General features: G+C 38.6%; 1 protein-coding gene across 1 annotated transcript; it reads left to right on the top strand.

Moving 5' to 3' along the window:
* Nucleotides 1-2,303: 2,303 nt before the first annotated feature.
* LOC138425387 (chorionic somatomammotropin hormone 1-like) lies at nt 2,304-12,071 on the top strand. The gene is made up of 4 exons (XM_069563202.1): nt 2,304-2,376; nt 7,145-7,249; nt 9,296-9,475; nt 11,740-12,071. The coding sequence occupies exons 1-4, from the start codon at nt 2,326-2,328 to the stop codon at nt 11,890-11,892; spliced, it is 489 nt and encodes a 162-aa protein (XP_069419303.1). The 5' UTR covers nt 2,304-2,325; the 3' UTR covers nt 11,893-12,071.
* Nucleotides 12,072-12,457: the final 386 nt, after the last annotated feature.

Raw genomic sequence — 12,457 nt, 5'->3', positions numbered from 1 at the left:
GTGTCCATTCAAAGTTACCAAATGGATACAGGTAAAAGAAAAATAAATTCCACTAATATTATTATAATATTTGTATGGAAAATCTTTTAAAATGGGAGCATTTGTGGATATTAATTTGGGGGGATTTATTATTACTGTTTTGATTTTATTCCTTTTAATTATCTGCTACATCAGGTTAGGGATTTATTTTAAATATTAATACCAACATAAGGACACATACTATTGAATTTACAGCAGCTAGAAAAAGACAAAGATAAAATATGAGGCAGGAAGTGAAATTATAGAAAGTCCACAGTGGTATCAAATTAAGGGGCAGTATTGCATAGACAGAAAGCTAACTTCTCAAAGTTGCTTGAGGTGCCAAGAACAGCCATATGTGAGAATCCAGCTTAATTTGAATACCAGAAACTGGACCAAAAGGAAAATGAAGTTCATGAAAATATGGTGATGCTAAAAGCCAAAATTTAGACAGCAAGAGGATATGGTAGGGCAGCTCTAGATACTGAAATTCAAGAATAGAGGTAGATATGAAAGCAAATATACTAACAAGCATCAGGAAAACAAAGCACAAAAGGGTGTAAGAAATAAATCATCAAGAGGCTGAGTAGCCTGATCAAAAGAACAGGAGAATCAATAGGAAAACCAAAGTACAAACACTTGTGTAAACAGGAGAACCAGACGATGCTCGGGAGAGAAGGCCTAGGACTTAGTGAACCAGAGAACAGAAGACACCAGCATCAGGAACAAGAACTCTGGAGCAAGGTTCATATCTATGCATTTCCGGAAACAGCCCCAATTTCAATGCTTGGGCACTGTAGCATCTAAAATTGTTCCAGGCAGAGATTATAGCTTGCTATTATACTGAGAAAAGGACAGTAGTGTTTATCAGTTTATTTTCCTCATTAATCTACAAGGTTAATGCATAGTTATCCATTGATAACTGATTCCTTCGGTTTACAGCATGGATGACTCACTGAGACCCTCTTCAGTCATATATTGGATATTTAGATATGTTATAAGATCACCAAATTATATCTTAACCCAAACAATTCATGTAGTTATCCATCTACCAATAAATGATTAATTATGTTCAAATTTATGATATTCTGCTATCCTTCAGGTCAGTTCAGTCTCTCAGTTATGTCTGATTCTTTGTGACCACATGGACTACAGCAAGCCAGGCTTCCATTTCAATTATCAACTTCCCTGTCCATCACCAACACCATTACCAGCTCAGTCATGTCCAACTCTTTGTGACCCCATGGTCTATACAGTCCATGGAATTCTCCAGGCCAAAACACTGGAGTGGGTAGCTTTTCCCTTTTCCAGGGGATATTCCCAACCCAAGCATCAAACCCAGGTCTCTACTGCATTGTAGACTGAGAGCCCACAAGGTTGGGTGATATGACATGAGGAAGCGAAAAGATGACATTATGGTGCCCAGTCACCTCCATCTGCTACTAATGAGACTTAGGAAAATCACTTACCCACTCTAAGTCTTATTGTTTCATTAGTATAATTTGGTGATAATAAAAATGTTAAGGCTATCTCACAGGATCATTGTAAAACACAAATTTTACAAAATTTTTGAAACTTTTAGCAAAGTATCAAGGAAATCCATGGAGTTATTAAGGTGGGTTAGCAGATTCAAGTGACAGTATCCTTTTCCCTTAGTATTCTCTTTGCACTCAAGAGTAGCAATCAAGCAGTCATATGGTTACTCTTCCCCAGTGTGATGGAAAACCACACAGATCAACTGTACTATTCTTGCCATTTCAGTGTCTAAAATGCAAGCATTAGTCAATGTAGAGTGAAAAAGTTACAAACTCCTAGAGGAGTTCGCTGCTGAGAGTCTTCAGAAAGTCCCAAGACATTCAACTATCTTTAGAGAATGACTTAAACTCTCTGGTTCAGAATTAACTTAAGCTCCAAATGTTTGCAGAGCAAAGGAGCACTTCTGGGAGCAGTACAAAAATGCAGGGAGTAACCTACTTCTACAACTATATCTGTGCAAATATCATCATCCATTTAAATTTACACAGTGGAAGATGTTTCTTCCTCCTCACCCCAGCTGCTACATCACCAAATCCTGCTCAGGGCAACAGGGAGGGATGAGGCTTCCCTGAACAGGATGGCTTTTGCTAACCTCGGGTTAATACATCATCTCAGAGTGGCTCTTGTTTTTATTTATGCAGAGTCCTGCCTGCTCCTGCTGCTGGTGGTGTCAAATCTACTATTGTGCAGGGTGTGGTCTCTACACCCCTCTGTCAAAACCTATCTGGCAAGTGCCAGATGCCCTTTCAAAACCTGTTTGACACAGCAACCATGGTGGCTAACTACAACTATAGGCTCGCCTGGGAAATGTTCAGTGAATTTGTAAGTACTGTACTTCTTGCTTATTTCCATAAGGAACCTTTGTGAAAGTGACTGGGCTATTTTAGCCTTTAAACAAGAAGGATGCATCAGCCAAACTTCAAATAACACGTTTTCAAGTCAAACAAGGCATCAGCTCATAAGATGTATAAATTAAAGAAAGGATTTCATGAAATCTCAAAGATTCTTAAAAGTGAAGTATCTAATTCAATTTCCTTTCATTAATTTTAATTTTTAATTTTCCAAAATAAATTTAAAGAACCTGTATTTGTCATCTGGAAGGTGTGTGTTAGTCACTTAGTCATGTCCTACTCTTTGTGACCCCCACGGACTGTACATTCCAGGCAAGAATACTCCAGTGGCTTACCATGCTCTTATCCAGGGGACCTTCCCATCCCAGGGATCAAACCCATGTCTCTTGCATTGCAGGCAGACTGTTTACCATCTGAACTACCAGGGAAGCTTGGAGTTCCTTAAAAGAATACCATAGTATCAATGGATTAAACAACATAAATATATTTCCTCACAGTTCTGGGGGCTAGAAAGTCCCAGGTAGGGTGCCAGCAAGGTCACATTCTGGTAAGAACTCTTTCTTCCCAGGCTGGCTTCTCCCTGTGTCCTCACAGGTTGAGGGGGTGGAGAAGAGAGACAGAGACACAGACAAAAGGGAAATCACTCTGGCGTTTCTCCTCATAAAGACACTAATCCTAGTTGATCAGTGTCCCACCCTATAAGCTCATTTAACCTTAATTAAAAGTATAAAAACAGTATAAAAAGGCAAAATGATAGGATACTGAAAAAGGAAATCCCCAGGTCAATAGGTGCCCAATATGCTACTGGAGATCAATGGAGAAGTAACTCCAGAAAGAATGAAGGGCTGGAGCCAAAGCAAAAACAATACCCAGTTGTGGATGTGACGGGTGATAGAAGCAAGGTCTGATGCTATAAAGAGCAATATTGCATAGGAACCTGGAGTGTTAGGTCCATTAATCAAGGCAAATTGGAAGTAGTCAAACAGGAGATAGCAAGGGTGAACGTCGACATTCTAGGAATCAGTGAACTAAAATGGACTGGAATGGGTGAATTTAACACAGATGATCATTATATCTACTACTGCAGCAGGTATCCATTAGAAGAAATGGAGTAGCCATCATTGTCAACAAAAGAGTCCGAAATGCAGTACTTGGATGCAATCTCAAAGTCGACAAAATGATGTCTGTTTGTTTCCAAGGCAAACCATTCAATATCACAGTAATCCAAGTCTATGCCCCAACCAGTAACGCTGAAGAACCAGAAGTTGAACAGTTCTATGAAGACCTACAAGACCTTTTAGAAATAACACCCCCAAAAGATGTCCTTTTCATTATAGGGGACTGGAATGCAAAAGTAGGAAGTCAAAAAACTCCTGGAGTAACAGCCAAATTTGGCCTTGGAATATGGAATGAAGCAGGACCAATGCTAATAGAATTTTGCCAAGAGAATGCACGGGTCATAGCAAACACCCTCTTCCAACAACGCAAGAGAAGACTCTACACATGGACATCACCAGATGGTCAACACTGAAGTCACACTGATTATATTCTCTGAAGCCAAAGATGCAGAAGCTCTATACAGTCAGTGAAAACAAGATCAGGAGCTGACTGTGGTTCAAATCATGAACTCCTTATTGCCAAATTCAGGTTTGAAGAAAGTAGGGAAAACCACTAGACCATTCAGGTATGACCTAAATCAAATCCCTTATGATTATACAGTGGAAATGAGAAATAGATTTAAGGGACTAGATCTGATAGATAGAGTGCCTGATGAACTATGGATGGAGGTTCGACACATTGTACAGGAGACAGGGATCAAGACCATCCCCATGGAAAAGAAATGCAAAAAAGTAAAATGGCTGTCTGGGGAGACCTTACAAATAGCTGTGAAAAGAAGAGAGGTGAAAAGCAAAGGAGAAAAGGAAAGATATAAGCATCTGAATGCAGAGTTCCAAAGAATAGGAAGAAGAGATAAGAAAGCCTTCCTTGGTGATCAATGCAAAGAAATAGAGGAAAACAACAGAATGGGAAAGACTAGAGATCTCTTCAAGAAAATTAGAGATACCAAGGGAACATTTCATCAAAGATGGGCTCGATAATGGAGAGAAACGGTATGGACCTAACAGAAGCAGAAGATATTAAGAAGAGGTGGCAAGAATACACAGAAGAACTGTACAAAAAATATCTTCACGACCAAGATAATCACGATGGTGTGATCACTCACCTAGAGCCAGACATCCTGGACTGTGGAGCCAAGTGGGATTTAGAAAGCATCAGTACGAACAAAGCTAGTAGAGGTGATGGAATTCCATTTGAGCTATTTCAAATCCTGAAAGATGATGCTGTGAAAGTGCTGCACTCAATATGCCAGCAAATTTGGAAAACTCAGCAGTGGCCACAGGACTGGAAAAGGTCAGTTTTCATTCCAATCCCAAAGAAAGGCAATGCCAAAGAATGCTCAAACTACTGCACAATTGCACTCATCTCACATGCTATTAAAGTAATGCTCAAAATTCTCCAAGTCAGGCTTCAGCAATATGTGAACCGTGAACTCCCTGATGTTCAAGCTGGTTTTAGAAAAGGCAGAGGAACCGGAGATCAAATTGTCAACATTTGCTGGATCATGGAAAAAGCAAGAGAGTTTCAGAGAAACATCTATTTCTGCCTCATTGACTATGCCAAAGCCTTTGACTGTGTGGATCACAATCAACTGTGGAAAATTCTAAAAGAGATGGGAATACCAGACCAGCTGACCTGCCTCTTGAGAACCTATATGCAGGTCAGGAAGCAACAGTTAGAACTGGACATGGAACAACAGACTGGTTCCAAATAGGAAAAGGAGTGGGTCAAGGCTGTATATTGTCACCCTGCTTATTTAACCTATGTGCACAGTACGTCATGAGAAACACTGGGCTGCAAGAAACACAAGCTGGAATCAAGATTGTCGGGAGAAACATCAATATCCTCAGATATTCAGATGACACCACCCTTATGGCAGAAAGTGAAGAGGAACTAAAAAGCCTCTTGATGAAAGTGAAAGAGGAGAGTGGAAAAGTTGGCTTAAACCTCAACTTTGAGAAAGCTAAGATCATGGCATCTTGTCCCATCACTTCATGGGAAATAGATGGGGAAACAGTGGAAACAGTGTCAAACTTTATATTTTTGGGCTCCAAAATCACTGCAGATGGTGACTGCAGCCATGAAATATTTATGACCAACCTAGATAGCACATTGAAAAGCAGACATTACTTTGCTAACAAAGGTCTGTCTAGTCAAGGCTATGGTTTTCCCAGTGGTCATGTATGGATGTGAGTATTGGACTGTGAAGAAAGCTGAGTGCTGAAGAATTGATGCTTTTGAACTGTGGTTTTGGAGCAGCCACTTGAGAGTCCCTTGGACTGCAAGGAGATCCAACCAGTCCATTCTAACAGAAATCAGCCCTGGGTGTTCTTTGGAAGGACTGATGCTAAAGCTGCAACTCCAGTACTTTGGCCACCTCATGCAAAGTGTTGACTCATTGGAAAAGACTCTGATGCTGGGAGGGATTGGGGGAAGGAGGAGAAAGGATGACGGCATGAGATCGCTGGATTGCATTACCGACTCGATGGACGTGATTTTGAGTGAACTCCGGGAGTTGGTGATGGACAGGGATGCCTGGAGTGGGGCGATTCATAGCTTGGCAAAGATTCGGACACGACTGAGTGATTGAACTGAACTAACCTGAACCTCAATTAATCTTCATAAAGGCCCTTTTCCAAACACAGTACATACTGAATCCTTATCATGAAAACAAATGATAGTTTTTTTAAATGCTGCTAAACATTTTTCTAAGATTGGCAATGAATAGGTTTGAGTACAATAGAAGGATTGGCTTAGAATTGGAACCAATCATTCTCTTTCTGATGAAAGTATTTAAGTTGTATGTTAGCTCTCTTAGGTTACTCGAGGAGCCCACTGTAGAGCAGATACTGATAACAAATTTTTACTCCATGTTTCTATTAAATTCATGTAGTTCTCTTTACTCAGTAGTTTTTCTGTCATCCTCCATTTTGACTGCTGTTTTTTTTTTTCCCCCAAACTTCTAAGTAATCTCCTTAAATGTTCACAACTTCCTCTAAAGATTAGTTTTTCCCTATGCATGTGTTAGCTGGGTTTTGCTGTTCTTATTCTAAGCCCATTGCTTAGTATTTCCTAGAATTTTATGCCATGTTTTCTAAATTAACATTTTCTAATCATCAAGAACATTGTATTCTGTATCTATTGTGAACACTAAGCTATAGGTGTGTGGATTTAGAGATTAATAAGAGAAAAGTGATAATTTTAAAACTCCTATTAAGGGAGTATATTGGTTTCAACCCACAGTAAATAAGAGACTAAATGGCTACATCTAGGTATATATGCACTATATTTGGTTAAAATACTAAAAAAAGATACTTAATAAAACATTGAATATTTGATATTTGTGGTAATTTTAGTATTTGTTGTCCCAATATCAACTGTGGAAAGAATGAAATTAAGCAAGGGAAGAGCAAAGGAGGGAAGAGTTTCAAGTTTAGAAAAGTTAGATGAAAAATAATTGTTTATAGAGATAATGGGAAGAAATAGGAAAAAGAATGATGTTCAATTTTTATCTAACCCTTATTAAAAATTATACATCTATCAGCTGTGTTAAGATTCTGAGTTCATTTATTGAATGCCAAAATAACCCTAAGGAATTGAATGTACTTGATCACTCCCAGGATAAACAGTTGGACCAGGGCAAAAACTTCATTTCCAAGGTCCTCAACAGCTGCCACACCGAATCCATCACTACCCCTGATAACAAAGAAGCTGAACATACACAGGTGAGGATTTTATCTGGGTTTTTCATCTGAGCCAGCTGAAACAGTGCACTTGTGTTACTAAGCTTTAGATTAGTAGAGTAATGGTAACTGCACATGCAGAGAAATGTTGAGGAATACTAAGCAATCAAAGAAAAATTACCTTATGCTGTTGATATGTATGAATAGAATCAAGTGATGACTAAAGATCTGTAGTAGCAAAATAAATAACAGATCTATAAATTCCCATGTAGATAACCTTAGTTTAACCAATGCATTAAGCCCAGGATTGCAGCTATTATACTGTATGAAAGCATGGGCTGAACGGAAATTCTATGTGTAAAATATAAGGTTGGCCGAATTCATGGATATATAAGAAATACAACCACAGTTTTGAGTATTCCCTGTGACCAATGATGCCTAAATACGAGTCACTCCTACACTGCACCATTTGAGACATTGCTTCTGACTTTCAAGGCTGTCCTGATTCTTCTGCTTCTCTGAAACCTACTTCATTATCATTCTCAATGACTCCTCTGTCACTTTTATTCTTAATTATGAGTCTCCTCCCCAAATGTCCTATAAAATATTACGTTTTGCTCTTCATGGTTGCAACAATTGCTCTGTTCTGATGAAAACACAGTCTACAAATCAAGCCTCAATCATTTATCCCAGCCTCAACTGTTTTTCATTATAATTGCTCCTTTCTGATTCCCATATTAACCACAATCCTATCATTATTTAAAATATTTTCACATGTGTCTCCTCTTAAATACAATCTCTTCTCTTACTAAAGTAAGTAAGTAAGTAAGAAACTTTGTTAATAGTATCAATGTTCTTTCTATCTGCTCAGCATCTAAATAATGGAGATGATAAAATGAAGGAAGAAGGTCAAAGAGAAGGAGGAGGAGGATTTTTTTTAATGAATTTAAAAGAAACTTAAAATTTATTGAGAGCTATTACATTGCCATTTACAAAGTGCTCAGTGTTCATTGCTATGTTTAATCTTCACAAAAAATCCTGTAGTGCAATGACTGCTATTACAGATTCTGAGATGAGGAAACCAAGGCTCAGAAAATTTATGAGATTGGCACCCATCACACAGGTAATAAGCAGTGAGTTTAGGTTTCCTCCAACTCAGAGCTCTCACTCTTCATCTTTAAGCTACAAAGCCCCCTTGAAAACTATGCTGCTCTCACCCTAGTATCTGAATTTCATTATAGCTCCTCAGTCTCCCATTATGTTCCTATTGCAATGTCTATTCAATTCTTCTCTGCTTTTATTTCCTGTAACACTAAAGTATATCATGGCTATCAAGAAATCAAGCATTTTAATTAGAGATGCTCAGCCCCTGGAAGTTTCATGTCCAATCCTGGTAGTAGTGAACTAGGGGGAAAACCTTCCATTGTGAATCCCACTGATGCTGTTACCAAAGACAACACTGTGCCATTTTCTGCCCCTACACATGTAAACAGAAAAGACTGCTCTGATAGCAAATGGGACTGGTGTTGGTATGGATTGAGGGAAATGTGTGTAAGAATTTCATGTCTTCGTTATCTCTTTGTTCAAATATCATAAAACAAACTACCAATCAGAAAAGGAATAAATTAATGAAGGATTTGATTCATTAATACAAATGAATCATTGGGTGAAAATGATGTGGGCATGGGTAGAATCCATGTTTCCTGGGCCAGGTACTCTAGGCACATATTGAGTTCCAACAAAATATTTAGATTTCTCTCCCTGGACAAGCAAAGCATTCAAATATAGAAGAACTCACTGAACAGATGGTAGAATTTCAGAGGGAAAAAGAAAATATTTCAAGTTATAAATTAGAACTCATCAAAAGGATTATTTAAGTGTTAGTTTTAAAAAAAATCAGCAAAGTATAAACTAATAGCATACATTTTATAATTTTACATCTATATCACCTTTAAAATTTTTTCACATATTCATAGGAATAATAAAGGGTTTTAAAAATTTGCTCAGCCTTTCTGAGCAAAAATCACATGTTACCAAACCCACTGAATTTTATTTTTTTTAATGAGATTGTTTCCTGTGGTTACTTAGGATGAAATCCTTATTAGGTTGGTACTCAGCTTGCTGCTCTCCTGGGATGAACCTCTGCATCACGTAGTCACAGAACTGCAGGGCATAAAAGATGCCTCACCTGATCTCTTGTCAAAGGCTGCAGAGATTGAGGAAAAGACCAAAGTACTTCTAGAAGGTGCAGAGCAGATACAAAAAAAGGTGAGCCATCTCCTGAAGGCTTCTTGCTTTTTTCCAAATGAAAGAGATGACCTCGTATTGAGGAATGAGTTTTGAAACATCTCACTTTATAAGGACAAAATTCAGGCCTTCTATATTCTAATCCCTGTTACATTAAGCGATAGCCTAACCATTTATAATTATTGATTCTATTGTAAGTGAATTAGAATTCAACTACAATTTTTAAAAATTTACTTATTTTAATTGGAGGCTAATTACTTTACAATATTGTATTGGTTTTGCCATACATTGACATGAATCTCCCACGGGTGTACATGTGTTCCTCATCATGAACCGCCCTCCGACCTGCCTCCCCATCCCATCCCTCTGGGTCATCCCAGTGCACCAGCCCTGCGCATCCTGTATCATGCATCGAACTTGGACTGGTGATCCGTTTCACATATGATAATATATATGTTTCAATGCCATTCTCCCACATCATCCCACCCTCGCCCTCTCCCACAGAGTCCAAAAGACTGTTCTGTACATCTGTGTCTCTTTTGCTGTCTCACATACAGGGTTATTGTTGCCATCTTTTTAAATTCCATATATATGTGTTATTATACTGTATTGGTGTCTTTCTTTCTGGCTTACTTCACTCTGTATAATAGGTTCCAGTTTCATCCACCTCATTAGAACTGATTCAAATGTATTCTTTTTAATGACTGAGTAATACTCCATTGTGTATATGTACCAAAGCTTTCTTCTCCATTTGTCTGCTGATGGGCGTCTAGGTTGCTTCCATGTCCTGGCTATTATAAACAATGCTGTCATGAACATTGGGGTACATGTGTCTCTTTCAATTCTGGTATCCTCGGTGTGCATGCCCAGCAGTGGGATTGCTGGGTCATATGGCAGTTCTAATTTTTGTGACTTTGTTTTTTTCTTTAATATTGTATTTTTGAGAATCCAACCTCTACTCTAGATTTTTAATATTTGCTTTTTGGTATTTGTTATCAATTTTGTACCTTTAAGAACCCAATCTTCAGTATTCACTTTTACCTGGGAGCAAGATTACTGGCTTGACTGCTCTCTCCTCCATTGGACTCTCCTTTTTCTCCACCAGGTCACCTCTATCTCCTCCCTCCCCCTTTGCTTCTCTACCCAACTCTGTGAATCTCTTTGTGTGTTCCAGACTCTGGAGAACACTTAGGGAACTGATTACTGGCTGGATCTGTCTCTCTCCTTTTGATTCCCCCTTTATCCTCCTGGCCACCTCTGTCTCCTTCCTCCTTCTTCTCTTCTCTGTGTAACTCCATGAAAATCTCTGAGGGATCCAGACTGTGGAGAGTACATAAGGAAGTGATTACTTGCTAGCTTGCTCTCTTCTCTTTTGATTCCCCCTCTTCTCCTCCTGGTCAACTCTATCTGCCTCCTCCCTCTTCTCTTCTCCATGTAATTCTATGAACCTCTCTGGGCATCCCTCACTGTGGAGAAACTTTTCATCTTTAACCTAGATATTTTATCATTGGTGCTGTATAGATGGAGAAGTCTTAAGGCTACTGTAAGAATAAGACTGAAAACCAGAGGCAGGAGGCTTAAGTCCAAATCCTGAGAACACCAGAGAATTCCTGACTCCAGGGAACATTAATTGATAGGAGCTCATAAAATGTCTCCATACCTACACTGAAATCACCACCCAAGGGCCAACAAGTTCCAGAGCAAGACATATTATGCAAGGAATATAGCTCTGAGCTTCAATATACAGGCTGTCCAAAGTCGCATCAAACCCATTGACATCTCATAACTCATTACTGGACACTTCATTGCACTCCAGAGAGAAGAAATCCAGCTCCACCAACCAAAACACTAACTACAATTTTTGACAGGTACAGCATTCCCTGCATTTCACACAATCCCACCAAAAGGTAGCCTCCTGCTGGGCACATGTGGTTGAAACACTTTCATGGGTAAGAGAACTGGAGAATAGAATTTGCAAGATCAATGTTTTCTTCAAAGTAATCCAGGTCAACTGCTACTGAACTTCTACTGGCATTCTCTCTTTGTCCTCCTCAAACCAAAGGATAAGAGTGAGAAGGAAGAAAAGAGAAAGTCAAAACCAAACTCATACTTGAGTTCTTGCTTCTTGATTTTAGATTGCTAATAGATTTCCAAAACACTGGCTCCAAATCCATGTCTAGAGAGTTTCATAAGTCTTCCCCAATCTTAATTTGATAATAAGAAGGAACAAAGAAGAGAAAATACTAATAAAACTCATAATAATTCATTATCTTTTGGGTACTTAGATTCATCCTGAAGACCAGGAGAAGGAAACCTCCTATCCAGTGTGGTCAGAAATCTCCCTGACAGCGGGCGATGAAGATGTGCACCAAACTGCTTTTTATAAAATGTTCCACTGCCTGCATAGGGATGCAATTAAGATTGACATCTATCTCTAGATGCTGAAGTGCCAAATTGTCCCTTGCTAAGCCCACAACTATCTCAGCCAATCCTGATATGGTTAGTGATGATCCATCCTATTGCAAGCTTCTTTGAATTTTATAGCTTTTAAATGCATGTTTGGGTGTAATGGATGTCATCTGAAACAAAATAAACAGACTCTGTAGAGATGTCAAAATCTAAGAAGGAAATTTGTCAATGTTTTTATGTTCATTTAATAGAAAATCCAAAGAAGGAACTGACTTGCCAAAGACCATTAAAGATCTAAGAATCACATGAAATTATTCTTTGTCAAGTTATAAGAATCAATGAATTAGATAATTATTCATTGTGCTGGTCCAGCAACCAAGAAGACTGAATTCTGAGAATTCTTTATGAAAGCAAGCCACAAACTGTCAGCCGATTCTTATATCGTCACAATATTACAACTGACAGTATAAGTGTTTTGCATGTGGCTACATAAATAGCATGAGGTTTACTGAACTGCCTAAAAATTGTTAGGATGCTGTCTTAGTCCTGGGATGCTGTAACAAAATATCATAGAATTATAAACAATAGAAATGG

This window comes from Ovis canadensis, chromosome 20, assembly GCF_042477335.2.
Source record: "Ovis canadensis isolate MfBH-ARS-UI-01 breed Bighorn chromosome 20, ARS-UI_OviCan_v2, whole genome shotgun sequence".
In the NCBI taxonomy this organism is placed as follows: Eukaryota; Metazoa; Chordata; class Mammalia; order Artiodactyla; family Bovidae; genus Ovis; species Ovis canadensis.
The sequence above is the reverse complement of the archived record's forward strand: the minus strand, read 5'-3'. Positions and strand labels throughout refer to the sequence as shown.